Source organism: Astatotilapia calliptera, chromosome 23, assembly GCF_964374335.1.
Source record: "Astatotilapia calliptera chromosome 23, fAstCal68.1, whole genome shotgun sequence".
In the NCBI taxonomy this organism is placed as follows: domain Eukaryota; kingdom Metazoa; phylum Chordata; class Actinopteri; order Cichliformes; family Cichlidae; genus Astatotilapia; species Astatotilapia calliptera.
Genome location: NC_137443.1, coordinates 41632654 through 41659048, shown reverse-complemented (window position 1 = coordinate 41659048; position 26395 = coordinate 41632654). Strand labels below are relative to the sequence as shown.

Here is a 26395-nt window from a genome sequence, read left to right as displayed (position 1 = left end):
TATGTATAATATGTTGTTACTTACCTAATACACACAAACGCACACTCTGTAAATCTCCCACATTTATTCCATCTTCATTGGTAACCACTGGTCTGTATCGTCCTGACTTGTCTTTGGTGAGTTGTGTCAGCTTTAGTGATCCAGTTGAATCAACATCATCATTTTTCCCCATGATCACCTGTTTCCGTCTGCGATAAAAAATTACACTTGTGTCCTTGAACCATTTCAGGTTATCTGATTCCTTCAACTCATATCTAAGTGGCACAGTTAAGCTTGATCCTGTTGCAGCGTACACACAATCATCCTGAGAGCCTGAAAGACAAAGAAATAAAGAGGAATTTCATGACAAATTAAGAACAGTCATGCTAGAAAAGCTCTCAACAGCCACGTGTCAGTTCATCAAATCTGAAGGAAATTATCATTTTTAATTATTACATGTTTTATCTTTAAAAAGGTGAATGAAAACCTGGTGTCAAGACAAGACAAATATGCAAAAAACATTTTTCAGTTGCTGAACTACGGCCCACAGGCAATGCTGCGGTGGTATACACACCACCACAGGAATCCAGACGCCACTTGGATCAGCTTCAGAATAAAACAACAGGAGTTGAAATGTATTTCATTTGGAGATGAGTGAAATAAAAATGGACAGGTGATAGCACATGATACTTACTGGGCGTGAAGCAGTTTTGTATAACAGGGTCACTGATGGCAAAGCTGATGGGGTTAGAAACACGGCAAACCACAGGGGTGTTTACCACATCTACAGCTCTTTTTATTAGGATCTCCCCTGTTTCTTCCAGCTGTGTCTCCGCACTAGTCCATTCAAATCTCACAGTGTTGTCTTTCTGTGGAAGAAAATATGGACAACAGTCTTTTCCATCTCTTTCCCTCACACTCTGCTTTTCCTTTCTTTTTCATGCTTTTTATAATCTGTGTAAATATTGTCACTTCTTCCCCTCATTACAAAAAGAAAGAAATGGCAGTTTGACAACCAAAATTCATAACCACATCTAAGTGCTTTCATCAGCACCAGAGTTAAATCTCTACCAGGATAAGGAAGTCTCTATAAACAGATGTTTAGAGGACTTTGAGTGCATTTCAAATGCTCCAATTATCAAGGCGAGTAAAAGAGAGTGGTTCCTCTCAGAAGCACAAACTCAGCTAAAACATTAAACAGAGATCAGGTTTAAGTAACATATGTGTAGTATGAAGAAACGCCAATCCAAACCTTGTGGATTCAGCAGTTTCTGTGTGAATGTTCTTAGGATCTGATGATTTACATACTGACTCTGTGTGTCTGAACTCAGAAAATACAACAAAAAATAAAGAAACATGAGTAAAAGTATTGCTGACAATAGAGCTAGTGGTTTCACAGACATTTTAAGCACATTTCAGTGTCTTTATCAGTAAGTGGAGTTGAATCTTCTGGAGGATCAAGATGTCTAAACTTGGACCATTTTATAACCTCCTCATATAAAACAGAACAGCTGCTCACAGCAGCTCAGCGAGGCTGAAATAACGAAAACTTTGTCTCCAAACTCACAATTATTGGTTCAACTCTTTGAAAAATATTCTGACCTGAAACCTGAAATGTAAATGAAACAGACTCATAGTTGTCCTCACCTGACCAGGATTGCAAGTAAAGCTGACTGAGTCAGAGTCTGTACACGTCATCGTCACGCTGGGCTTCTGCACACGGTCTGAGGTAATAAAATGTAATAAATAACATTATATGAACTTCTGCTAATGATGTATTAATAAAAATAAATACATAAAACTTGCAAAACCAAACTGAACAGTGACTTTATATTAATATCAAACATTTTCTGTTGACAAAAATGTAAAAATTAAACAGCTTCTGATCCATCAACACTCTTGTTATGAAATATATTTGCATATTTACATAACCAGAAAAATGTATGTATAATATGTTGTTACTTACCTAATACACACAAACGCACACTCTGTAAATCTCCCCCCACATTCATTCCATCTTCATTTATAACCTCTGGTCTGTATCGTCCTGACTTGTCTTTGGTGAGTTGTGTCAGCTTTAGTGATCCAGTTGAATCAACAGCATCATTTTTCCCCATGATCACCTGTTTCCGTCTGCGATTAAAGATTGCACTTGCATCCTTGAACCATTTCAGGTTATCTGATTCCTTCAACTCATATCTAAGTGGCACAGTTAAGCTTGATCCTGTTGCAGCGTACACACAATCATCCTGAGAGCCTGAAAGACAAAGAAATAAAGAGGAATTTCATGACAAATTAAGAACAGTCATGCTAGAAAAGCTCTCAACAGCCACGTGTCAGTTCATCAAATCTGAAGGAAATTATTATTTTTAATTATTACATGTTTTATCTTTAAAACAGTGAATGAAAACCTGGTGTCAAGACAAGACAAATATGCAAAAAACATTTTTCAGTTGCTGAACTACGGCCCACAGGCAATGCTGCGGTGGTATACACACCACCACAGGAATCCAGATGCCACTTGGATCAGCTTCAGAATAAAACAACAGGAGTTGAAATGTATTTCATTCCCAACTCTCTGTGAATGGTACTCATGGCCATTGATCAGTGGTTGTTGACCAGTGGTCATGAGAATTTGCATATTAATTCGTATCAAGATGGCAGCGTGGACGCACACAGCGACTGCTCTCTCTCCTGACAAAACAGTATCCCCGTGTTTTTTTTGCTCTTTTTCTTGTTTTACACAATGTTCATACAGTTGCATGCTTTTTTTTCATAATCAAGAGAAGCAAATCCACGAACTTTTCAATCATGGAAGAGCTACGAATTACACTGAGGAACTGCAGACTGCTTCAGAGGCATCTACCATCAGCAACCCCTGCTACTAGATCTCGCCCATAGTGGAAAAGTCTCAGGCGGTTCGAGAGGAAACAGAAGAGAGGTAAGCGTGGAGGCATCCGGAGTAGATACGTTTCATATACTTTTCATCAAGTTTGCAGATGACACAACTGTGGCAGGTCACATCAGCAACAGTGATGACACCTACTACAGGAGTGAAGTTATCCATCTGGCCAAGTGGTGCAGCAACAACAACCTCTCCTTGAATGTGGAGAAGACTAAGGAGATCATCATAGACTTCAGGAGAACTCACTCCCTGCACACCCCACTAACCATCAATGGTGCTGCTGTGGAGAGTGTAAGCAGCACCAAGTTCCTGGGTGTGCACATCTCAGAAGATCTCTCCTGGTCAAAAAACACTGCGTCACAGGTCAGCAAAGCCCAACAGCGAGTCTACTTCCTCTGCAAACTGAGGAGAGCAAGAGCCTCAACCCCCATTATGAGCACCTTCTACAGAGGCACAGTTGAGAGTATCGTCACCAGCTGCATCACTGTGTGGTATGGCTCTTGCCGAAGCAAGCGGAGAGGATCATTGGTACTTCTCTTCTCTTCCCTCCCTCCAGAACATCTACTGCACCTGCCTCATCAGGAAAGCCCTCTGCATTACAGGTGACTCCACTCAACCGTCCAACAGCTTCTTCAGTTTTCTGCCATCAGGAAAGAGACTGAAGAGCCTCCAGGCTAGAACGAGCAGACTGAGAGAGAGAGCTTCGCCTGTCAGGCTGTCAGGATGCTGAATTATCTCCCTGCTCTCACACACATGAACTCCAGACCTGCATTCACCTCTCCCCTCTGAACCCCCCCATTCCCCAGACATACAAAACTCTGAACCTCCCCCATCACCTGTTCCCTGACTGCCCCACCCCCACTTGCACATGAACTTGCCCACAATCACTATGATTGTGTTGGACACCGCTGTTTATATAATTGTGTAGTTTTGAATTGTGGTGTATAAAAGATGTTTTAGTGTACACTGAGGGCCATGGGGGCATATATTTACAGTCATTTCAAAATATGACTGTAAATATATGGTCTTTGACAGTAAAGCTGACTTTGACTTGACTTTGATTAATGATCAAGGAACTGACCTCACAGCCCATTGTTCATTCAGTGGTGCTAGTTTCAGTTATTGTGCAACTTTACTGCTTATAAGGTTGGTGAAACCTGCAGTAATCATGTCATGGTCCGGGTAAGTGCGGAGTTTTTCCACTCTGCTGGGCTCCGCCTTCAGGCGGAAACTCCAATCAGCCTTCACACCTGACTGCAATCAAGTCACCGGCATTTAAAACCAGCACTCCCAACAGACCTCTGCCAGACCTTCAGCTAACTCGCGTTAGTGCTAGGCCGCAAGCTCTTGTGAGATACCGTAACTTTTTTATTTCTACTCACAGTCTTTTCTTTCTGTCATAGTTATCCGCCTGGTCATCTGGCTTCACAAGTTGGAACAATACGCATCTCTGCCTGGATGCAGGTTTTCAGCTATCTAGTTTCACTCCCTTCGTCCTGGCACCTCTCTTGCCTGCCAGGACTGTTGGACTCTCTCTGGACCACTACTCACCCGGACCCTTTGGACACTCTCCTCCCTAGTCCCCCTTAGCCTGCAACGCGTAAGCCATTACAATGATAGTTTAATCAACCAGCCGTGATTCACTGGAATTCCACTGACTGTCTATCTCTTCTATTTCCACGTTCACACCATCAGAAGTGGCAGAGGGTTCAGCCTCACACGCCTCACACTCTGGAGAGGACTCACTGTGGTGAGGGGGCGCTGCTCTTGTGGCGACCTGCAGCAGGTGTTTACTGGCGTTTTCTTTTTCTTTTTAACTTTGTTTTAACTCTGTTCTTAACCGTGGTTTTAACTTTTTATGAAGTTTTTTTTGCCGAGATGGAGATCTTCTACACCTTAGTTTTATTGTTGTTGCCGATATTCACCTGGAGTCATTCGCTCTCACTGACAATCACTTATACACGCGAGGAACTACTTGGATTACAGTGGTCCTGTTTGTCTATGTACGACTCTTCTAATGCTCGGACAGATGTGATTCTTGGTGAGGATTTATTTGCCCGGTCAAAGACTAATTTTGGAAAGCCCCGCTGCTTGAGAAAACGCGGAAAGAAAGGCGGCGTGCGTCACCGTGTAAGAAAACTTGGAGGAAGAATCGTGTTCCTCTGCCTTCTATGATTCTGGCCAATGTCCAATCTCCTAGGAACAAAACGGATGAATTACAAGGAAATGTGCTTCATCTACGGGATTACAGGGAGGCTTGTCTGATGGCGCTTACCGAGACGTGGCTGACCGATATGGACAGTGACACTTCACTGCGAATCAGAGCTTTGGGACCCCTGTCAGATTGGATCGGAACTGTGGAGTAACACTCAAATCTCACGGAGGAGGGGTTTGTTTGTATATCAACCAGGGCTGGTGTAATAACTTTACTGTGCGGGAGCGGTTGTGTCTTCCTGACATCGAGCTCCTTTCAGTATCTGTCAGGCCTTTTTACTTACCGAGGGAGTTCCCTCAAATTTTTGTCACTGTTGTTTACATTCATCCTAAAGCTGATGTTAAAGTTGCTGCCGACGCCATTTTTAAAGTGGTACACAATCTGCAGACTCTCTCACCGGGTGCTCCTAATTTTATTCTCGGTGATTTTAACAATTGTAATCTTAAGAAATCACTGAACAATTTCTTTCAATATGTCACTTGTCCTACAAGGAATAACAAAACGCTGGATTTGTATTATGGACCAATTAAGGGGGCATATAAGTCTGTGGCCGGACCTGCGCTAGGTTCTTCGGATCACAATGTTATTCACCTCCTCCCTGCTTACAGATCTGTGATTAGGAGGGAGAAGGCCTGTGTGAAGCGGACTAATGTCTGGACAAAAGACAGTTGTGTTGCCCTTCAGGGGTGTTTTGATTGCACTGACTGGTCCGTGTTTCAAGAGAGCACTTCTGATTTGGATGCACTCACCGATGTGGTGTGTAGCTACATCTCTTTTTGCAAAGACTCTGTGGTTCCAGTCAGAGAATTTAAGACTTTCCCTAATAACAAACCGTGGCTCTCTAAAGATATTAAGGATCTGATTCTTAAAAGGAAAATTGCTTTTAACGAGGGAGACGTTCCCACTATGAGAATATTGAGGAAGGACGTGAGGGCTGTAATAAAGATCGCCAAGATGAGGTAAAGAAATAAGATTGAGGCAGAACTCAGCAGTAACAACCTCCAAAGAGCTTGGCTTGGTATGAAAACAATGGCAGGGCTACAGACGAAAGGTAAAAGTAATATTACCTTAGAGGGGTTTACCTCTGACAAACATCTGGCAGACAGTCTTAACAGTTTTTACCTTCGTTCTGAGAACTTTGACTGTTCTAGGCAGACCAGCACACTGAAGGAAAAGACCATCACTCCCCCATCAATTTGTATTGATGAGAGGGGGCTAATCTCTTTAGACACACTAAAAGCAAGAGTCCTGGACCTGACAACATCTGTGGACAGGTACTGAGAACTTGTGCTGATCAGCTGAGTGGGATTTTTCACTATATCTTCTCACTTTCTTTAGAGCTACAGACAGTACCTAAGATTTGGAAACATGCTGTCATTGTTCCTGTTGCTAAGGGCAGTTCTCCTAAGGCACTGAATGATTTTAGGCCCGTGGCTCTGACTTCTTTAGTGATGAAGACATTTGAGAAGATAATTAAGAAGGAGATTTTAATGCATGTTGAACACCATCTTGACCCCTTCCAGTTCAGGGAGAGGTGTGGAGGATGCTGCTGTCACACTCCTGCTTCTCTTGTATGAGCATCTTGAGGCCCCTCACACCCTTGCAAGATTATTATTTGCTGACTTTTCATCTGCATTTAATACAATTCAACCCTTCTTACTTGCTGACAGGCTTTACAATCATTTCAAGCTTGACACTAGTCTGGTCCGCTGGGTGACAGACTTTCTGACTAATAGGTCACAATGTGTGAGGGTGAATCATGTATTTTCTGATGTGATCTCCTCCTCTACTGGATCTCCCCAGGGTTGCTGCCTCTCTCCCCTTCTGTTCATTCTGTACACAAATGAGTGTCGCAGCAATTTCACAAACAGACACATCCTGAAGTTTGGTGACGACACAGTGATCGTCAGTCTTCTAGTGGTGGACGAGTCAGGCCATGGACAGGTTGTAGATGATTTTGCGAATTGGTGTGATGAGTCCTTCCTTTCACTTAATGTGTCAAAAACTAAAGACATGATTATTGATTTTAGGAAGTCCTCTTATAGCTCATCACCCACTATCATTAAAACTGCCGATATTGGGATCGTTGAGAGTTATAAATATCTAGGTGTGGTACTTGACCATAAACTGTGTTTTGAATCTCATGCTGATGCCACTACTAAAAAAGTTCAACAAAGACTGTTCTTTTTAAGGAAAATGAGATCTTTTAATGTCTCATCTCAGATGTTGTCTTTGTTTTATAGAAGTTTTATCAAATCTGTGATGTCCTTTTGTATCGCTGCCTGGTTTGGTAACCTGACGGTGAAGAATAAGAATCGGTTCGGACTTCTGGTAAAAACTGCTAGCAAAATTTCAGGGCGCTGGCAAGATGGACTTTTGGCCATTTACAATAGAAATGTGCTTAGAAAGGCTCATTCTATTATTAATTGTTTGAACCATCCACTTCACAGTGAGTTTGAGTTGTTGCCTTCCGGCCGCCGTTTTAAAGTACCTGTGAGGAAGACTAAAAGACTCCAGGTCTCTTTTATCCCTACTGCGTCTTGTCTCCTCAATGGCAAATAACTGTCCTTGGACTTTCTATCACTATTATTGTCATTATTATTTTATATTATTGTTCTGTTTATTTTTATCCTGCTTGTGGGACAATAAAGAAATTGAATTGAATTATAGTGACTCTGTGCACCTACTGCTCCTTCCCCCCCCCCCCCCCCCCCCCCCCCCCCTTCCCAGGATCTGTTCATGGACTCTTGTATCTAGTCATAGCACACAGCTGGAGTTTAATGTTTCATAGTCTTAGACTTCACAGTTAACCATTCATAGGTTTCTTAGTTCACAGTTCATAGCCTACATATTTTCCCTGCATTGTAATTAAAGTATCACGGTAAATAAAGCAGTGTATTCACATCAGTTTGCCTTCCTTTGTGTCTGCACTTGAGTCCACACACACAGCCTGGTCCTCTCGGTCGTAACAAATCTGAGACTGAAGAACTAACTTGGATGAGTGATGAAACGTTTCTCCCACTGAAAACGCTACGTCCAGATGAACAGAATCAACCTTTTGGAATTTTTCAGTTGCTGAACAACTTTAACAATTTCATTTTCTGTGAAGGAAATCAAAGGACATTAGCAGTTACATCTGTCATCTTGTTATGAGGCACAATGTTAATATTTTCATGGAGAATAAGGAAATCTTCATTTTCATGTATCATTCCAACTCCTTGAGTTCATTTGCCGCTCCCATTTCAGCGCCACTACCAAAAAATATCAAAATCAGCCTTTAAATTGACTGTAAAATACAACATTTTCGTGGAGTTTTACCCCCAGTAAAGGACCAGTAAAAACTTTTTGGATGTTTTAGTTCAGTAATTATTGCTAAATTCTAGGTTTTTCTGATGGTAAAATGCATTTCCACCGAGAGCCTCAAAAAGAAAAAAAGAAATATAGAAATAAAACTGCACGATCACTAAATCACATAGAACATCTGGCCAATCACAAGTGGCATCTTAAAGAACGATTTGAAAAGTTAAAATGAACTTTTTCTTTAATAAAGCCTGAGGAATTAATAATGATTCATTAAATTGTGTTTGTACCTGTGGAGCCGTTGGCTAAGCAGCAGAGCAGAAACACAGCGGTGATAATGGAAGAAGAAGACATCTTCTTCACTCTTCTCATCACATTCAGGTCCAAACAGTTACTCAGTCCAAATCAGGGATACATGAATATCCATCCCACATAATAGGCCTTCTAATGACGTGAAAAAAATACAACAGAACAAAAAAATGAACAAAAAACATGAAACAGAAACAAAAACAGCTGCAAACAAAGCAGAAAGCTGGCAGATGTCCAGCCACCTGATGCAATCCAGACTGTCTAGCATATTCTTAAGTTTCCCTTTTGGTTATCAATAAAATATATTCCAACAGGAATATTGCTTCAATTTCTGGCTATAGAGAGTGAGGATGACGTCACCGAACACAGCAAACAGAAAGTGAAAGTAAAAAAACAAAGAACAATAGACCAGACTGTGGTTAGAGCTGAAAATGTCTCTTGTATTTAATATTATTTATTTATTATTTAAAGTAGAGGAATCTCTCGCTCTCTCTCTCTTTCCGCTGTTATAAGTCAGCCCAGCTCACCCACTCTCTCTTCAGCTCCTCTATCACAGCAATCATGGATACTGACCGCGTTCGTCTTCGGGGTTCACAGCACACATAACGTTGATAGATTTGCATCGATTTCTTACACGCGCGTATTAAAAACAATGATTCTGTGATCACAAAGTTTAGACCCACCCAAAGCAGTGTGGATGTGGACAAGGCTTAAGTTGCAGTGAGGCTATCAGACAGCAGATGATGATTAATAAAGTCCATGTGATCCATAAAAGAATCATAAAGTAAAAAGATGATGATGATAAACGTGAACCTACATACCAATCAGATGGTGTCTTCTGAATCAGGGAGGAGGCGGTGTGATCCTGGGAACTGTGATCATGAAACCTGAAGCGATGCGGACCCGATCCGCCCCCAGAACCGGTCATTTCCAGGATCTGTTTGGGATCATCGTGGTGGCGTGTTTTCAAAATAATCCTTGTGAAAGAAGCGGTGTGATCCTGGCAACTATTGATTATTGATTACATATTCCACCGCGGATTCCTCGTTTTGCAGTGATAGCAATTTATTAACCTGGCAGCAGATTATGTCATACATGCCGTCTAAAGACAAAAACACAAAACATGCTGGTTATAAAGAATAAAAACGGAAGTAAGTGAATAAAAGTCACACGATTGGACTTGTGAATAGATGATTGTAGCTAATTCTGCTTATAAAAAATAAGATGAATAAGGGGAAGTAGAGTAACAAGGTCTCGATTGTCTAAAGGTTTTAATCAAAAATGAGATTTTTGCCGCTTTTTGTATGATTTTTTTTTCAAAGTTCTCACCAGCCTTGTTCCTCTTTTTTCTGCCAATATTGAAAGTTGTGGATTAAAAGCGCATCGTCCATCACTGTACTGTGGGTACTGTGGGTTTCACTGACTTCACAGCCTACAATCTGCTTGTTGCTGCTGCTGAGGACTTTAAAGGTTTTGGGAGTTTGACGTGTCATCAGGTTTGTTTCAGTCCAGGCAACAGCAGTCAAGTGTCCAAACTGGCGCAAAATACGCCAAAGCCTCAATTAGTAGTGGTCACGTGACTTGGGTGTCTCCTACCAGTGTTTGAGAAACTGTGAATAAAGGGTTTAAAGACTCTAACTTGGCCTGAGTCTGGCAGCCTTGTTGTCAAATCTGATAGATATGTTCATTAAATTCTCTAAACCAGGGATGTCAAACGTAAGGCCCGCGGCTATAATAAGATAAGATAAGATAAGATAAGATAAGATAAGATAAGATAAGATAAGATAACCTTTATTAGTCCCACACGTGGGAAATTTGTTTTGTCACAGCAGGAAGTGGACAGTGCAAAAGTTATGACGCAAAAATTAGAATACAATAAGAATAAATACAGTACACAACTGTACAGAATAGAATAAAATAATATACTATATACAGTAGAATAAAATAGAATAAAAATATACAATAAGATAAAAATAGAATACGAATGCTATATACAACTGAGTAAAAATACAACGATGCCAGAAAGGATTATTGCACTTAGTGTTATTGCACATGTGTGGATGTGTGTGTTTGTTCAGTTAAAGTCTTTGTTGTGGAGTCTGACAGCAGTGGGGAGGAAAGACCTGCGAAATCTCTCCGTCCCACACCGTGGGTGCCGCAGTCTCCCACTGAAGGAGCTGCTCAGTGCTGTCACAGTCTGCTGCATGGGGTGGGAGACGTTGTCCAACAGGGATGACAGCTTAGCCGCCATTCTCCTGTCACGACAAAAGACTCCAATCTGGCCCCACTGCACTGGATAGTTTTGGAAATTGTGAAGGAGGGCATAAATTTTGGACTTTTAACTGAATTTTCATACGTTTCACAAATTTTCCATTCATGCTACATGGAAGTAATGAAGTAAGAAATGACAGAAAAGTTTCTGTTTTTTCTGTTTGTTTTTTTAATAAAGAAAAGCAAAAAAATACACTTTCTTATAATTAACACAAATTATATTTTTATAATTACAGGACAGTCTGGACGTTTAGCTACCAGAACCGCTTTTTCCGTAATTTTACTTTACCTATTATTCATATGTTCATGCCAAGCCAGGAAGAACCCTGCCCATGATACAAAACTGCCCAGTTCTAAGTGCTTCTCAGTCCTTTGGATTTTAAATTAACCCTGTTATGTTGACTGACCCAGAACAGAAGAGATGTCACATGTCATCTGCATCACTACAGAAAACGAAAAAATAAAATCAAAATTATAAAAGAAAATTGTAAAATAATCAATGCCAGTGTTTCTGACACTTTTGGATGAGTCAATTTGCCCAGGTTAAAATTAACCCAGGAGCATAATTGGTGTTCCTGGAAACCAACATAACAGGAGGGTTAATTATAACATATTATAGGCATCCTGCACAGATCACATGACTTCATCACTAAGGCCAGACGGTGATGATAATGTTATTTTCTGTTGTGTCTCTTCAGATCACAGTGTGCCCAGGTGCCAGGTTGTGGGACGCTGCTGTTTTCAGCCTCTTTGTTGGTGTTGACAGCTGGCTGCTGCTGGTAGCGATGCTCATAATAACGAGGCTTTTCCTGTTCTTGATCAGTCCACTGCAAATAAAGCTCCCTCAAATCTGTTAAAATAAGGACAGACAGAAGAGTCCCCTTCTCTTAATGTAATGTTTAATTAGTTAAACAAATTAAAATATTAAATGAAAATACTTTATTCTGACTCCACTCTTATTTACAGATCAAATACACCCAAGCAAACTTTTTAATGAACTTTAAAAAAAAAAGTAAATTTAAAAAAAGGTTCAAGTGAAGTTAAATGAGATCATTTTAAATGAATAAGTGCTGCTTGCATTTGCATTTTTTCTTTAAAGAGCAGATTTAGATGCTATGTCCATAACTTAAGAGATTTTCTTAAGAGATCTTAACACAAAATGCATTTGAATTATCTGCAATTATTCAAAAAAAGTTTTAAATGTGTTTCACGTACTACAAATATAAGTAATTTAAGCATAACAACAAGTATAGTGACCCTCGACGGGGTTAGACATTTGCAAGAGAAGCGAGCATTTAGCACATCTTTGGCTACTCTCGTCAGCATCATCTCTTTTTCTGCCAACTTTTTATCATCCATAAACCATTTGATCGTAAAGTTGTTCTCATTCTGTGCAAGAAAATATAATTTCTGGATTAGTTGAAAGTTTAGACTTCAAGAATAACATCAAAAATCCAGTAAAAAATAAAAGTCCTGTAATAGAAGGGTTTGAGTGTTCTGTTATCCATAGATTTTATGTATCTGTGGATGTATGTGTGCACATGTGTGTGAGAATTTTTTTTTCCAGTGCAAGGTTCAGCAAACAATTTCTCAGGGCTTTTTTTTGTTGAAAAAATATAAATATGTATGAGTTTTTATTTGGAGGGAACTTTAGGCAATAAACTCAACATTAAAGAATTAACAAAAATGAGTGAAAACATTAATAACTGCAGAATTAATCTTTTGAAAACATGATCGACTAATCGTGACCCTAACAAGAAAAGAGAATAATTGCCCAAAGCAGCCAGTGCAAAACATCAGTTAATCTTTTCTTACACTCTGGATTATTTTCCAATTTATATAATAAAATAATAAATACATACAAACCCAAATCTTGCTGTTTTAGCAGCATCGTACAGTCAACACAGTTCAACTCATGCTTGGTTTCAGTGGAGAAGTGAAGACCTTTGTCCACAGAGTTTTCAGCAGCTTAATTATGAGTCAGTTATTTGAAGAACTCTCTATATGAAATATCAATAAAACATGAAATATTGTCCTCAGCTGACAAACACAAGTAAAACTGCCATTGTCTTATTGACTGTACACGTCATCCTCACAGTGGGTGTCTGCACACAGTCTGAGTAAAGAAAATGTGATCATGTCAACATTATAAGAGGTAATCTTGATAATACATTAAAAAAATAATGATAATGCTGTATGGCAAAACTAGACAGTAACTTTAGTACATTAATAAACCAGCAGTTTTCTGTGGGTTAAATGTGTGACTAACATAGAAACAGACAGAACATTTGCTATAAAGTACATTTGTATTACCAGAATAAATGTATGTATAATGTGTTGTTACTTACCTGATACACACAAATGCACACTCGGTAAATTTCCCCCCACATTTATTCCCTCTGTGCTGTGAATCTCTGGTCTGTATCGTCCTGACTCGTCTTTGCTCAGTTGAATCAGCATCATCATTTTTCCCTAAGATCACCTGTTTCTGTCTGCGATGAAAGATTATCCTTGTGTCCTTGAACCATCTCAGGCTCTCTGATGCCTTTAACTTATATTTAAGTGACACAGTGAAGTTTGAGCCTGTTGCAGCGTACACACAATCATCCTGAGAGCCTTTGAAACAGAAAGATGAGATTAGCCATGTTAGAAAGGCTCTGAATGATTGTATGTCAATTTATAACATTTGAAGGACATTGTGTTATTCATACTAAATTCAGGGCTGTACCTAAACTTTGTTCCATCTACAGACCTCTTACAAATTAGCTCCAAAGTAGCTGCCAAGAAATCACGATGCAGATAAAAAGTGTCAGACACTAACATTTAATTTCTGTGTGCATGAGCAACGCTGCTTTGCAAAGGTGTCCACATTGCATAGCTTGAGTTAGTACACAGCATGTAAACACATTTTCTGCATGTACAAATATCTTTGTGAGAATTTTCAAAATCTCCATAGAGATGTTATAATTGTTTAATTTGATAAATCATTGACAATCAGCTGATATTTCACATTCTTCTCAATAATGTCGACTACTTTAGAAGCTGACTACTTTTAGATTGACTGGAACTTTTTGAGATCACGACAATCATCATGACATTGCAAAGAAAACAAATATACCAAATGTGCAAAAACAGTTCTCAGTAAAATGAATTTTGCAATCACTAAGTCGCTTTATCAGAGTTTCACTTTCTGTCAAGGGAACAGGAAATCAATCATCTTATGATTATTTTCCTCAGTAATAATAAGAAAGTAAGCCTCTACGTTCATTCTGACACACTACTCAAAACTGGTTGGGTGTCTTTTTTCAGAGCCACTTGCTCTAAACCTTTCATTTAGCATGAAATGTTGTTTTCTGGAAAATCCCTTTCATAACTTTACATGTGCAGAAAAGAATTAAAGTATTTATCTTTATAACTGTCATGTGGGAATGTGCTTAATTTCATGAAGCCCAAGTAATGCATGGTCTCACCAAGAAAACAGTCAAAAAAGCATCAGCGATGACAGACAACAATACATCACGTGAAGATCGCATATAAACGTTTTTGCTTGACAGGGAGACAAGTGACTGTAATCACAAGAACTATGATGAGGCAGTGTGATGTTTCAAATAATTAGAGTTACTCATTTAGTCCAATAATGAACACTTTCATTCTTTGTGTAGTACAGGATTACTACAGTTTATTTGGTGGGTCACTTTTGGGTGAATGATACTTGTAATTTGTAAATATAATGATCAGTTTTTTAAAAGAAGCACAATTGTTTGATGTTTTATCTCATTTACTGCATCTACATGAACTTTGAAATGTCAACCTGATCGCTCATTTAAAACTCCCTCAAATACAACAAAACTACACCTGACAGCATACAGAGATGAAGTGTAGCGTACCTGTGGAGGCAGTGATGAAGCAGCAGAGCAGAAACAGCGATGGTGGCAGCAGAAGCCATCTTCTTCACCGTTCTCATCACATTCAACTAACAGCCGCTTTCCATTTTAGAGGCTGTTTCCTGTCAGAGCATGGCATCATCATGTTTATGTGAGTGGGCATGTGTGGTTTTGAAGGGAAGAGGCCTCGTCTGCTCTCATAGATAAAGTACATAATTTCGTTCCACCTCATGTTAACATGTGATGTGAATGGGTGTGATGTAAGTGGTGTTGAGGAAGTGAGCATCAGCGCCCTCTGCAGTTTGCGTGTCGAAGTGCAAAAGCTTACAGCACCTGGTATTCCCAGGCGGTCTCCCATCCAAGTACTGACCAGGCCCGACCCTGCTTAGCTTCCGAGATCAGACGAGATCGGGCGCGTTCAGGGTGGTATGGCCGTAAGCGAGAGAAGAGCACAGAAACAGCCTTTTTAAACATGCTGTGATGACACACACACGTACGCACCTACATTTTTATGTTCTATATATAAGTGAAAGTCTAGAAAAAGCGACAAAAATGTTTGACTTCCAAATCGTCCTCTGTCACTTTAACACTGAACATGTCTTCTTATCGTGATATTACTGCTGGAAAAGCGTTTTTGCAGCTCAAATTTGAAGCTGCAGTTAAGGTTTGCATGTTTCGCTGTAACATATGGTAAATGGCCTGTATTTGTATAGCGCTTTACTAGTCCCTAAGGACTCCAAAGCGCTTTACACATCCAGTCATCCACCCATTCACACACACATTCACACACTATGAAGCTTAGCACAATAATATATATCAAAGTGTGTGACATTTGCCAGCTATAAAAGGTCTTTTATGTAGCTATGCTCTCGCTTACGGCCATACCACCCTGAACACGCCCGATCTCGTCTGATCTCGGAAGCTAAGCAGGGTCGGGCCTGGTCAGTACTTGGATGGGAGACCGCCTGGGAATACCAGGTGCTGTAAGCTTTTGCACTTACACACACAAACTGCAGAGGGCGCGGGTGTTCACTCAGTCTCTCAACATTACTCTATGCTATTAAATTTGTATTCCGCATGATAATCAGCCCAACAAAATAAATAATCAAATTTCTAACATTTGTGTTAGTGTTTTAGTGTGAGGCAAGAGAAACCAGTGAAACAGTTATTTTATCGGTAACAGTATCCATGGAAAGAAGTCCACCATAAATGATAAAGTTATCCAAAATTATTATTATTGTTATCAGTTTGATGTGAAAGTACAAAATAAAGTTATTTAGTAATTAGTAGTTTCAGCACTTAGCTGTGATAAAGTAGTAAATGTATCATTATTAAAAGATAGTAATTTATTACAGGACAGAGTCAAAGTGGCTGAGAGCACAGAGTCTGCACAGTGATTTGATATAAGTTTATAATGTATTCTTATATTTTGGTGTATAAAACCCAAAATATCAGCTAGTACAACTGTCTATCTATGTGTTTAATCATGATATATTCAAAACAAATACACAGACATTATTTATTTTAACCTGGAAATCTGAGAGACATTTACAGTTATTCTAGTGTGTATTGTAGGACAGAAAGTTAGCCTCATTATGTGCCCGTGCTTCCTAAACACTTTGAGTTGCAACACTAACTGAAATCAAATAAGTGTGACTGTTATTAGCTGACAGACCCTTCCCCTCCTCAGATAAGTAAGACAGTGAGTGAGGAATTCATACTTCATGTATACGTAGATCAACCTGTAGATCCATGAAGTCTAATCTGAGCTGTCTGTTCAATTCAAATCCCTCTTTTCCATGATGTGTGTCCTGTAGTGTACTGTCCAACTACTCTGTCCACATCCTTTCATCCTTTAATCCTGAAGCACTCATCCTCTCTCTATGTGCAGCAAACTCTGAGTCTTAATCTGTTTTCTGTCTCATTTTTTATTTAAACTGGATCAAATGTAACAAGTCACTTGGATGAGTGACGAAACGTTTCTCCCACCGACAACGCTACGTCCAGATGAACAGAATCAACTTTTTGGGATTTCCTTACCTGGATCATTGAGCAATGCATCAAGTCATAAACAGTGATACGCTGTCAGTATATGCAGATGTCCACAACGTGGCATCATTACATTACACATGCACATGCACATAGGCTACTACAAACACAGTTGTGACATTTTACAATTCACATCACACCTGGAGTTTGATGTTTTACAGTGAAGGGAATCACTGGAAGGGTTTTGGGAGTCGGCCCACACGTTCTACTACTATAAATGTGACTTATGACTTCCCTGTGCACTTTTTAATCACTGCAAGCATCTGCACATGATCTGAACTTTGATTATATGGATTTTATATACATCCAGCATGTGGTACAGAAGCAGCAACAAATATATTGTCCAGTGCACAGTTGTGGGAATCTTTAAATCTGAAAGAAGAAAAAACACATGAAAATACGCAAGTCCTGAACTTTCACTCTCACAGCAAATATACAGCATGAACCCTTCCCACCGAGAAGAGCATATTTTCCCTCAAAACAAGGAGCAAAGAGAGCAGAAAGCTCTTAATGTACTGACACAAAGATTAAACAATCATTCTTTACAAAGGCGCCCACATTGTACGGCCTGAGTTACTACAGAAGATGTAAACAGTCCGACTTCCTGTCTGTCCCACTTTCTCTGGGTAACTTTTTTTTTTTTTAAATCTACTTACAAAACAACAAAGTCTGGAGATGTTTTGATGGTGTTTTAGTTCAATAAATTATTGATAATCAGCTGGTATTTCAGATTAAGGTTCGTACATCTGGTTTAGTCACTTCATGTCAACCACATGCTCATTATTATTTATTCAGGCTGTGTATTTGAGGTCATTTCCTTTAATCTGCCAATTTGTTGTGTGCAGCCAGTTTATCCATTTAACACGAAGCTGAAAAACATAAATGACTTATAGCTGAGGCTGGATGCTGGTGATTGCATTATTTCAAGTCGTCTCTCTTCAGGCCACAGTGTGTACAGATGCCAGGTTTCGGGATGTTGCTCGGCGAGTTGCTGTTTTCAGCCATATTGCTGGTATTGCCAGGTAGTTGCTGCAGGTAGCGGTGGTCATAATAATCAGGCTGTTCCTGTTCTTGATTGCTCCACTGCAAATAAAGCTCCCTCTCATCTGTTAAAATAAGCATATATTACAAATCAGACCCGGAGAAACACCATCCTCTGTTAAAGTGTTGGTAAGAAAAAAGGTAAAACCTGCTATTACTGAGAAAATGGCTTTGATGGGGTTGTGTCAACTAAACACAAAAGGATAAATAAAAGGATAAATAAAAATAAGTTGATCTCCTTTGCAGTAAAGTTATTTATTTCATATTCTGTATAGTTTTTCATATTTATATTCATATCCTGTACATAGCTTGTACTCACTACAGCCTGTACATACTTATAGTTATAGAATATTCACAACATACTTCATACCGTGTACATTATAACATACCATAATAGACCCATTTCTGTAATATACTCACATATCTATATTATTGCTAATATATATTGTAATATATCTATATCACTAAAGCACTTCTGGATGGATGCAAACTGCATTTCGTTGCCCTGTACCTGTGCATGTGCAATGACAATAAAGTTGAATTCTATTCTATTCTAAACGTACACAACTAACACAACTAAGACAACGTTGTGGTGTGCCGGAGTTACATGGTTCATGTGGAGTTTGGATCAGACTGCATGTGACCCTGCAGTTTTAGGCCGCTCAATCATTATGTCAGTAAAATTTAAAAAAAGGCTCCAGTTAAGTGTTATCATCTTAAATAAGAAAGAGCATTGCTTGCATTTGCAGCATGGCTTTTTTGAAAGATCAGGTTTAGATGCCTCGTCCATAATTTAACAATATTTTCAAAATATATTTGAGTCATCTGCAGTTTGAAATGTCTTTAACCTGCTACCATTACATTAACTTAAGTCTAAATATAAATATAGTGGTCCTAGCACTGCACCTTGGGGAGCTCCACAAGTAACCTTTCAGAAGTTTAGACTGAAATGAAGCTTCTTAAGTAACTAACAGATTATATGCAGTGGTTTTAAAATAACTAAAAAAATAAAAATAAAATCTCACCGTTTAGTCGCACATGCTTTTTTCGTCTGATCCGGATACAACAAACGATGACAATTAGGATCAAAATCAGAACAATACCTGATGAGGATGAAAATAAATTGTATTAGACATGTAAAGTAAAGAGTTTATGTATTTGAATCCTGTGTTCATTGCTTCAAGCTTAATTGCTCTGCATTTCAGCAATGCCACACATGTTAAAATGTAAGGATTACACAGAAGACACAACATACCTGCTCCACCACCCACTAAAACCCAGATGCTAATTCCAAATATTGTTTCAGAGAAAACTTCAGGAATAAAACAAGAGAAGAAGAAAAGAATCTTATTATGATATGAGCTCACGAACATTTGGAAAAAGGCAAATTTAAACGTTTGCAGAGTTGACAGCAAGTAATACTTACAAGGCTTATAGCAGATTTGTTGAACAGGCAGACTGATCTCAGAGCCGATGGTGTTAGAAACATTGCAAGAGAAATGGGCGTTTGCCACGTCTTTGGCTACTCTCGTCACCGTCTTCCCTTTTTCTGCCAACTGTTTACCATCCTTAAACCATTCAATCTTCTCATTCTGTGGGAGAAAACACAATTAGTAGATTAGTTGAAGGCTTAGAGTGTGTGTGTGTGTGTGTGTGTGTGTGTGTGTGTGTGTGTGTGTGTGTGTGTGTGTGTGTGTGTGTGTGTGTGTGTGTGTGTGTGTGTAGTTTTTTGTTTCATTTTGTTTTTCTTGTTTTTCCAGTGCACGGCTCAGAATATAAGAGTATTTTTCTTTTTGTGTGTGTGGTGACTCTGTACAATTAACTGTGGAATTAATAATTTGACAGACAAATTCTTAAATACATTTCAGCATTTTAATCAGTGGGTCGTTGTCTTTGTGTCTTTTGTAAAAAACTAAACTCAACTTAATTAATCAAACTTTAAAACATGAGGCAAAGAGAATGATTGCCAACAGAAGCCAAATTCAGCTGAAATCAGATTAGCTGTATCCCATTTTATATATTAAAATAATATGTGCACATAAATCTTGCTGTTTCAGCTGCATTTTACAGTCAACACAGTTCAACTGCTTGGTTTCAGTGGAGGTGAAATGAGACCTTTGTCCACAGATTCTTCAGCAGCTTAATTATAAGTTATTTGAGGGACTCACTACATGGAAATATCAATAAAACATGAAATATTGTCCTCACCTGACCAACACTGCAAGTAAAACTGACTCTTGTCTTATCGCCTGTACACGTCATCGTCACATTGGGCTTCTGCACACGGTCTGAGTAAAGAAAATTTGATTATATCAACATTATATGAACTGCTGATAATACATTAAAAAAGTAATAAGACTGCATGACAAAATTAGACAGTAACTTTAGTATATCAATGAGCCAGCAGTTTTCTGTGGGTTAAATGTGTGACTAACATAGAAACAGACAGAACACTTGCTATAAAGTACATTTGTATTACCAAAATGAATATATGTATAATGTGTTGTTACTTACCTAATACACACAAATGCACACTTGGTAAATCCCCCGCATTTATTCCCTCTGTGTAAACCTCTGGTTTGTATCGTCCTGACTTGTCTTTGGTGAGTTGTTTTAGCTTTAGTGATCCAGTTGAATCAACATCATCATTTTTCCCTGTGATCACCTGTTTCTGTCTGCGATAAAAGATTATTCTTGTGTCCTTGAGCCATTTCAGCTGATCTGATTCCTTCAACTCATATCTAAGTGGCACAGTTAAGCTTGATCCTGTTGCAGCGTACACATAATCATCCTGAGAGCCTTTGAAACAGAAAGATGAAGAAAGAGATTAGCCATGTTAGAAAGGCTCTGAATGATTGTATGTCAATTTATAACATTTGAAGGACATTACAAATTTCCAAAGTAGCTGTAAAGAGATCACAATGCACAAAGAAAGTATCAGGCACTAACATTTACATTCTGTTTGCAAATTGTAAAATATTTCTAACTTAGAGGGGACATTAGCAGGTTGTAAACATAAATATACCAAAACTAATGACTTTGTGCACAGCATCAAACACATTTCCTGCATATCCAAATGTCTCTGAGTGGCTTTTTTGTAAGAAATTACTAAAAACCCATCAGGAGATGTTCGATACGTTGTTTTAATTTGATAAATCACTGACAATCAGCTGATATTTCAGAATAAGGTTTTTGTCTTTTTTGGTCTTCCCAATAAAAGTCGACTACTGTAGAAGATGATCACGTTTTTAGATTGATCTCTGTGTAGGTTGAGTTCTTTTAATCTGCTACATTTGTGCGTGCGCTACAACAAGTTTATACACTCGCTGTGTAGCTGACAAATGTCTATGATAGGACAGATCACTGAGGCTCAATGATTGTTATCTCATATCCTGTTGTTTCTCTTCAGACCACCGTGCACATTTAAACATAAACTAAACCTAACTTTAGTTTGTCGTCAGTTGGGAGCACCAGATAATATTTTTTAAAGGCACATGGCATTTCTTCATGATTATGAGACACTGAGAAGACAATTAGACGTACTCAGTAAAATGGATTTTGCAATCACTGAACAACTTGACAGTTTCATTTTCTATTAGGGGAACCCACAGGAAATCAGAGGTTATATCAGTCGTCTGCTCAAGAGTCACAACATTAATATTTTCCAAAGTGATAACAAGAAAATAAGCTTCTTGTTATCACTAATTTTGAGACGCTAGTCAAAGCTGGTTGAGTGCCTTTGTTCAGAGGCAGTCACAAAGTGACTCGTGGGTAATTGCCCCACACCTTTCATGTAGCAAAAAAGGAAGAGAAAAGGCATTATCTTTTAAAATTTTAACCATAAGTTTTCTGTTTCTCTCCATCTTAACCACAAGCGGTTCTCAAGACTCTAACCCAGAGAGCTCTGAGCGTCTGCCCGTGACCGTTACCACTTCCCTGTGACTCTTGCATGCCTTTCCTAAAAAATGCCTCTCACAACTTTACAGTTGCAGAAAAGACAAAAAGGCATTTATCTTTATAACTGTCATGTGAGAATGTCTTTTTTTTTTTTTTTGGTAAAAATTGTAAAGATTGTAAAATTCAAACACAACCAGTCAACATGATGCATGACCTGCAAAGAAAACTGTCAAAAGGCATCACTGACATCGTGTGAAGATCACTTATTCCTGTAAATAGTGCTGAAATAATCACAACATTCAATGTAAAACTAAGAAGAAGTGAAGTGATGCAGTTTATGACTTATAGATTCCACAGATGGGGGTGAAGCGCTGCAGCGCTACGCCCCACTCTGTGTGTGGTTGACTTCAACCTACGTGGATTTTGTTACTCATCATTTAAATGATTTTTTTTTAATTCGAAAGTCTTTATGTAAAGACAGTGATAACTTTAATTAAGTCCAGTCCAGTGAAGACAAACTAGTTTTTCTTTTTAGTCAGCACTGTTCAGTTTCTGAGTCCTCAATTGAGGAATGAAGCCAAATTTGCATTTCATAAGTACGAAACAAACTGTTGATGATGGTAAATGACAGCGCAGAATAATAAACAATTAACGAGATGAAATTGAATCTAAGTTTTTAAATAAAATAATTATATTTATGCTTTAGTTCATCAACTACAATTAAATGAAGGCATTTTTACGTAGGAGCTTTTTAGTGGGAGCTTCTTACAGAAAAAAAGGACTGCATGCTACATAGCAACAGATCAAATGTCTGTGATGTGTTAAAAAATTATTCAGTGTGCAGCTAAACACTTATAAATGATTTTATCTTTCAAAAACATTTGAATTTTGACACTTAACATTTGAAATTAAAGCCATAAACTTTGGATTTTAAAGCTAATTGCTTATACAGTTCACCAAAAACTACACCTGACAGCATACAGAGATGAAGTGTAGCGTACCTGTGGAGGCAGTGATGAAGCAGCAGAGCAGAACCACGGCGATGGTGGCAGCAGAAGCCATCTTCTTCTTCACTGTTGTCATCACATTCAGCTAACTGCCGCTTTCCATTTTAGAGGCTGTTTCCTGTCAGAGCATGGTATCATCATGTTTACGTGCGTGCGCATGTATGGTTTTGAAGGGAAGTGATCCAAGAGGCCTCGTCTACTTTCACAGATAAAGAACAAAGTAAGTGTGACACTTAGAACAAAGACTTTGCTTTTTTAGTTTTCTTGCTTCAGCAAATATATTTAAATATAATCTCCAGTTAGAGATGTTCAAGAGGTAACCGAAAACTCAACTACAAACTGTCGTAATTTGGGTGATAATTTGTAATTTAGACATAAAATATAAATGTATGTTTTTCTGAAATGACTTCTTCTTAAAATCTGATAATACAAACTGATTTTTCTTGTTACTGCTACAGCGTCCTTTTTGTTGGTGTTTTTCCTTTCACTATCAAGCAAAGAAAATGAATATTCCATCATTATTTTGTAAAATTAAAAGTGTATTTTATTTTAAATAATTGAAAATAAACACCTCTGTGAGTGTAATGTGGCCAATAAAGTGTGTATTCTTAATTTCAGGAGATTCGGGGTGTCCCATGAAGCAAGATTAATGGGTTATTGAGATAAGCTGAATGTGAGTCAGAGCTCAAACTCTGCATCATGTTGTCACTGAAACTTTTAAGTACTCCTGTTTGGACGTTGATGCAGAAAATGTTATCATGAAGGATACCAACTGAGTACTAATGATTGTTATTGAGGTAGGGAGTGAGTAGCTTTGCCCTCTGCAGTTTGTGTGTAAGTGCAAAAGCTTACAGCACCTGGTATTCCCAGGCGGTCTCCCATCCAAGTACTGACCAGGCCCGACCTTGCTTAGCTTCCGAGATCAGACGAGATCGGGCTTGTTCAGGGTGGTATGGCCGTAAGCGAGAAAGGACGTCCGAAACTGCCTTTTTGAGGCTGACAAAAATGTCCTATGTAACAATTCTAATACATGTGAGTACACGAGAGGAAGACACCCAACAATGAGTTGAAACATTAACTTGTTATTTATTCCTGCTTAAAACAGATTATTATGGATTTCAAAATCTTATTTGGATTTTGTGTGTACCCATTCATTTTATTTATATACACGTCACAGTTTACATTTTAAAATAGACAGAAACTGCTAAATTAGGCACGCTTGTAATTATCCAATTTTTTTTGCATTAAAAAAAAATCTAAATCTGTGTTTTATTACTTGTTTACTTATGTTTAATGTCAGAAAAAGTAATAATGATTTAACTTAATTTAACTTAATTAAAACAAAGATAAAACATACATCTTAAGATGTAAATCAATCACTGTACAGGTCACTTAATAATTTACAGACATACATACACATTTCATACATTTAAAGACCTTTATGTGCCATCATATTCAAAAATTTGTATTAAAAAAATAAAATGACTGTTAAATTAGAAATTATTATTAAAATTAATCTCTGGTGGACCGACCACCAACAGGAGCTATTGCAGGTGTTCGGCAGCAGTTTGGGGTGGAGGCTCTGGTCCGATCTCCGGCTGGTAACACTGGCTTTAAATACCCAGAGCATCACCTCTCTGATGGAGAAGGAGCCTGAGGTAGGTGGGGGTGAGGTTGAGGAACACTTACTGGAGATTCATATATATCTTCATGAAGGTCCAGAGCCTTTGATTGGACGCATTGCCAGACTGTGTGTCAGCAGCAGAACCCTCTGTAATAATAAATGAATTATAAATCCAGAAATATACAGTTGTGTCATTTTAGGTTTGACATTTTTAAAGGGAATCACTGAAGAGGTTTTGGGAGGCGGCCCACACGTTCTACTACTATAAATGTGACTTATGACTTCCCCGTGCAGTTTTTAATCACTGCAAGCGTCTGCACATCGTCTGAACTTTGGTTATACGAATCTTATATTAGATTTATTTTATATTATGTCCAGTGGTACAAAATCAGCAACAAATATATCATCATCTCTTAAAGTGTTGGTATTACTGAGAAAATGGCTTTGATGGGGTTGTGTCAACTAAACACAAAAGGATTTTTTTTAAAAAAAGGATAAATAAAAATTATTTGATCTCCTTTGCAGTAAACATACACAACTAAGACAATGTTGTGGTGTGCTGGAGTTACATGGTTCATGTGGAATTTGGATCAGACCCCGACACCCCCACCCATCCTATGTGACACGACAGAGGTGATTTCTGTAGCTATGTGACCCTGCAGTTTTAGGCCGCTCAATCATTATGTCAGTAAAATTTAAAAAAAGGCTCCAGTTAAGTGTTATCATTTTAAATAAGTAAGAGCATTGCTTCCATTTGCAGCATGGCTTTTTTTGAAAGATCAGGTTTAGATGCCTCGTCCATAATTTAACAATATTTTCAAAATATATTTAAATCATCTGCAGTCTGAAATGTTTTAACCTGCTACCTTAAGTCTAAATATAAATATAGTGGTCCTAGCACTGCACCTTGGGGAGCTCCACAAGTAACCTTTCAGAAGTTTAGACTGAAATGAAGCTTCTTAAGTAACTAACAGATTATATGCAGTGGTTTTAAAATAACTAAAAATAAACAAATAAATTCTCACCGTTTGGCAGCACATGCTCTTTTGGTCTGGTGCTGACACAACAAATGATGACAATTAGGATGATCAGAAGAGTAACTGATGAGGATGAAAATAAATTGTATTAGACATGTAAAGTAAAGAGTTTATGTATTTGAATCCTGTGTTCATTGCTTCAAGCTTAATTGCTCTGCATTTCAGCAATGCCACACATGTTAAAATGTAAGGATTACACAGAAGACACAACATACCTGCTCCACAACCCAGTAAAAGCCAGATTTCTGTCATTGTTTCAGGGAAAAACTTCAGGAATAAAACAAGAGAAGAAGAAAAGAATCTTAATATGATATGAGCTCAATACAATGACTACTTCAGTTCATGAAGATTTGAAAAAGGCAAATTTGAACATTTGTACAGCTGATAGTAATTAAGTAATACTTACCGGGCTTATAGCAGATTTGTTGAACAGGCAGACTGATCTCAGAGCCGATGGTGTTAGAAATATTGCAAGAGAAATGGGCGTTTACCACGTCTTTGCCTACTCTCGTCAGCGTCTTGTCTTTTTCTGCCAACTGTTTACCATCCATAAATCATTTGATCATACAAATGTTTTCATTCTGTGGGAAAAAACCCCCCACAATTTGTGGATTATTTGAAGGCTCAGAGTTCAACAACAAAACAGTCCTATAAAGAACATACAATTGTCCCAGGGTTTGATTGTTTAATTATCCAATGCTTGTTTGTGGGTGTATTTTGTTTTATTCGTTTTGTTTTTCGTTTTGGGTTTTCCAGTGCAAAGTTCAGCCAAAATATATGAATGTTTTTGTTCTTTTTCATTTTGTGTGTGGTGACAATTAATGAACACAACATTAAGAACTAATAAAAATCAGTAAACACATTTATAATAGCAGAA

At 38.3% G+C, this 26395-nt stretch overlaps 1 protein-coding gene, 1 long non-coding RNA gene and 3 other non-coding genes across 6 annotated transcripts in view; 1 reads left to right on the top strand and 4 right to left on the bottom strand.

The window, feature by feature from the left end:
- LOC113016553 (uncharacterized) overlaps positions 1–22973 on the bottom strand; it is a 44707-nt gene extending 21734 nt beyond the window's left edge. The window contains exons 1-5 of one of the 2 annotated variants that reach the window (XM_080297488.1): positions 22852–22973; positions 1946–2236; positions 1627–1703; positions 674–848; positions 25–312 (exon numbers count right to left, since the gene is read on the bottom strand). In XM_080297488.1, the coding sequence (XP_080153614.1) occupies positions 25–312; positions 674–848; positions 1627–1703; positions 1946–2236; positions 22852–22933 (913 nt within the window). In that variant the 5' untranslated portion in view covers positions 22934–22973. Of the gene's footprint in view, positions 1–24; positions 313–673; positions 849–1626; positions 1704–1945; positions 2237–8689; positions 9590–22851 lie in introns of those variants that run through there. The other variant, XM_080297487.1, reaches the window with a different exon arrangement.
- Positions 15185–15303, bottom strand: LOC113017024 (5S ribosomal RNA). Its single transcript, XR_003271356.1, has one exon. It is a non-coding gene; the product is annotated as a 5S ribosomal RNA (ribosomal RNA).
- LOC113017050 (5S ribosomal RNA) lies at positions 15735–15853 on the top strand. The gene has a single exon (XR_003271381.1). It is a non-coding gene; the product is annotated as a 5S ribosomal RNA (ribosomal RNA).
- A 729-nt stretch (positions 22974–23702) lies between the features above and the next one.
- Positions 23703–23821, bottom strand: LOC113017040 (5S ribosomal RNA). Its single transcript, XR_003271371.2, has one exon. It is a non-coding gene; the product is annotated as a 5S ribosomal RNA (ribosomal RNA).
- Positions 23822–23923: 102 nt separating this feature from the next.
- On the bottom strand, positions 23924–26105 carry LOC113016025 (uncharacterized). The gene is made up of 4 exons (XR_003271190.2): positions 25925–26105; positions 25734–25785; positions 25507–25581; positions 23924–24628 (listed from the first exon to the last, which is right to left on the bottom strand). It is a non-coding gene; the product is annotated as an uncharacterized LOC113016025 (long non-coding RNA).
- Positions 26106–26395: the final 290 nt, after the last annotated feature.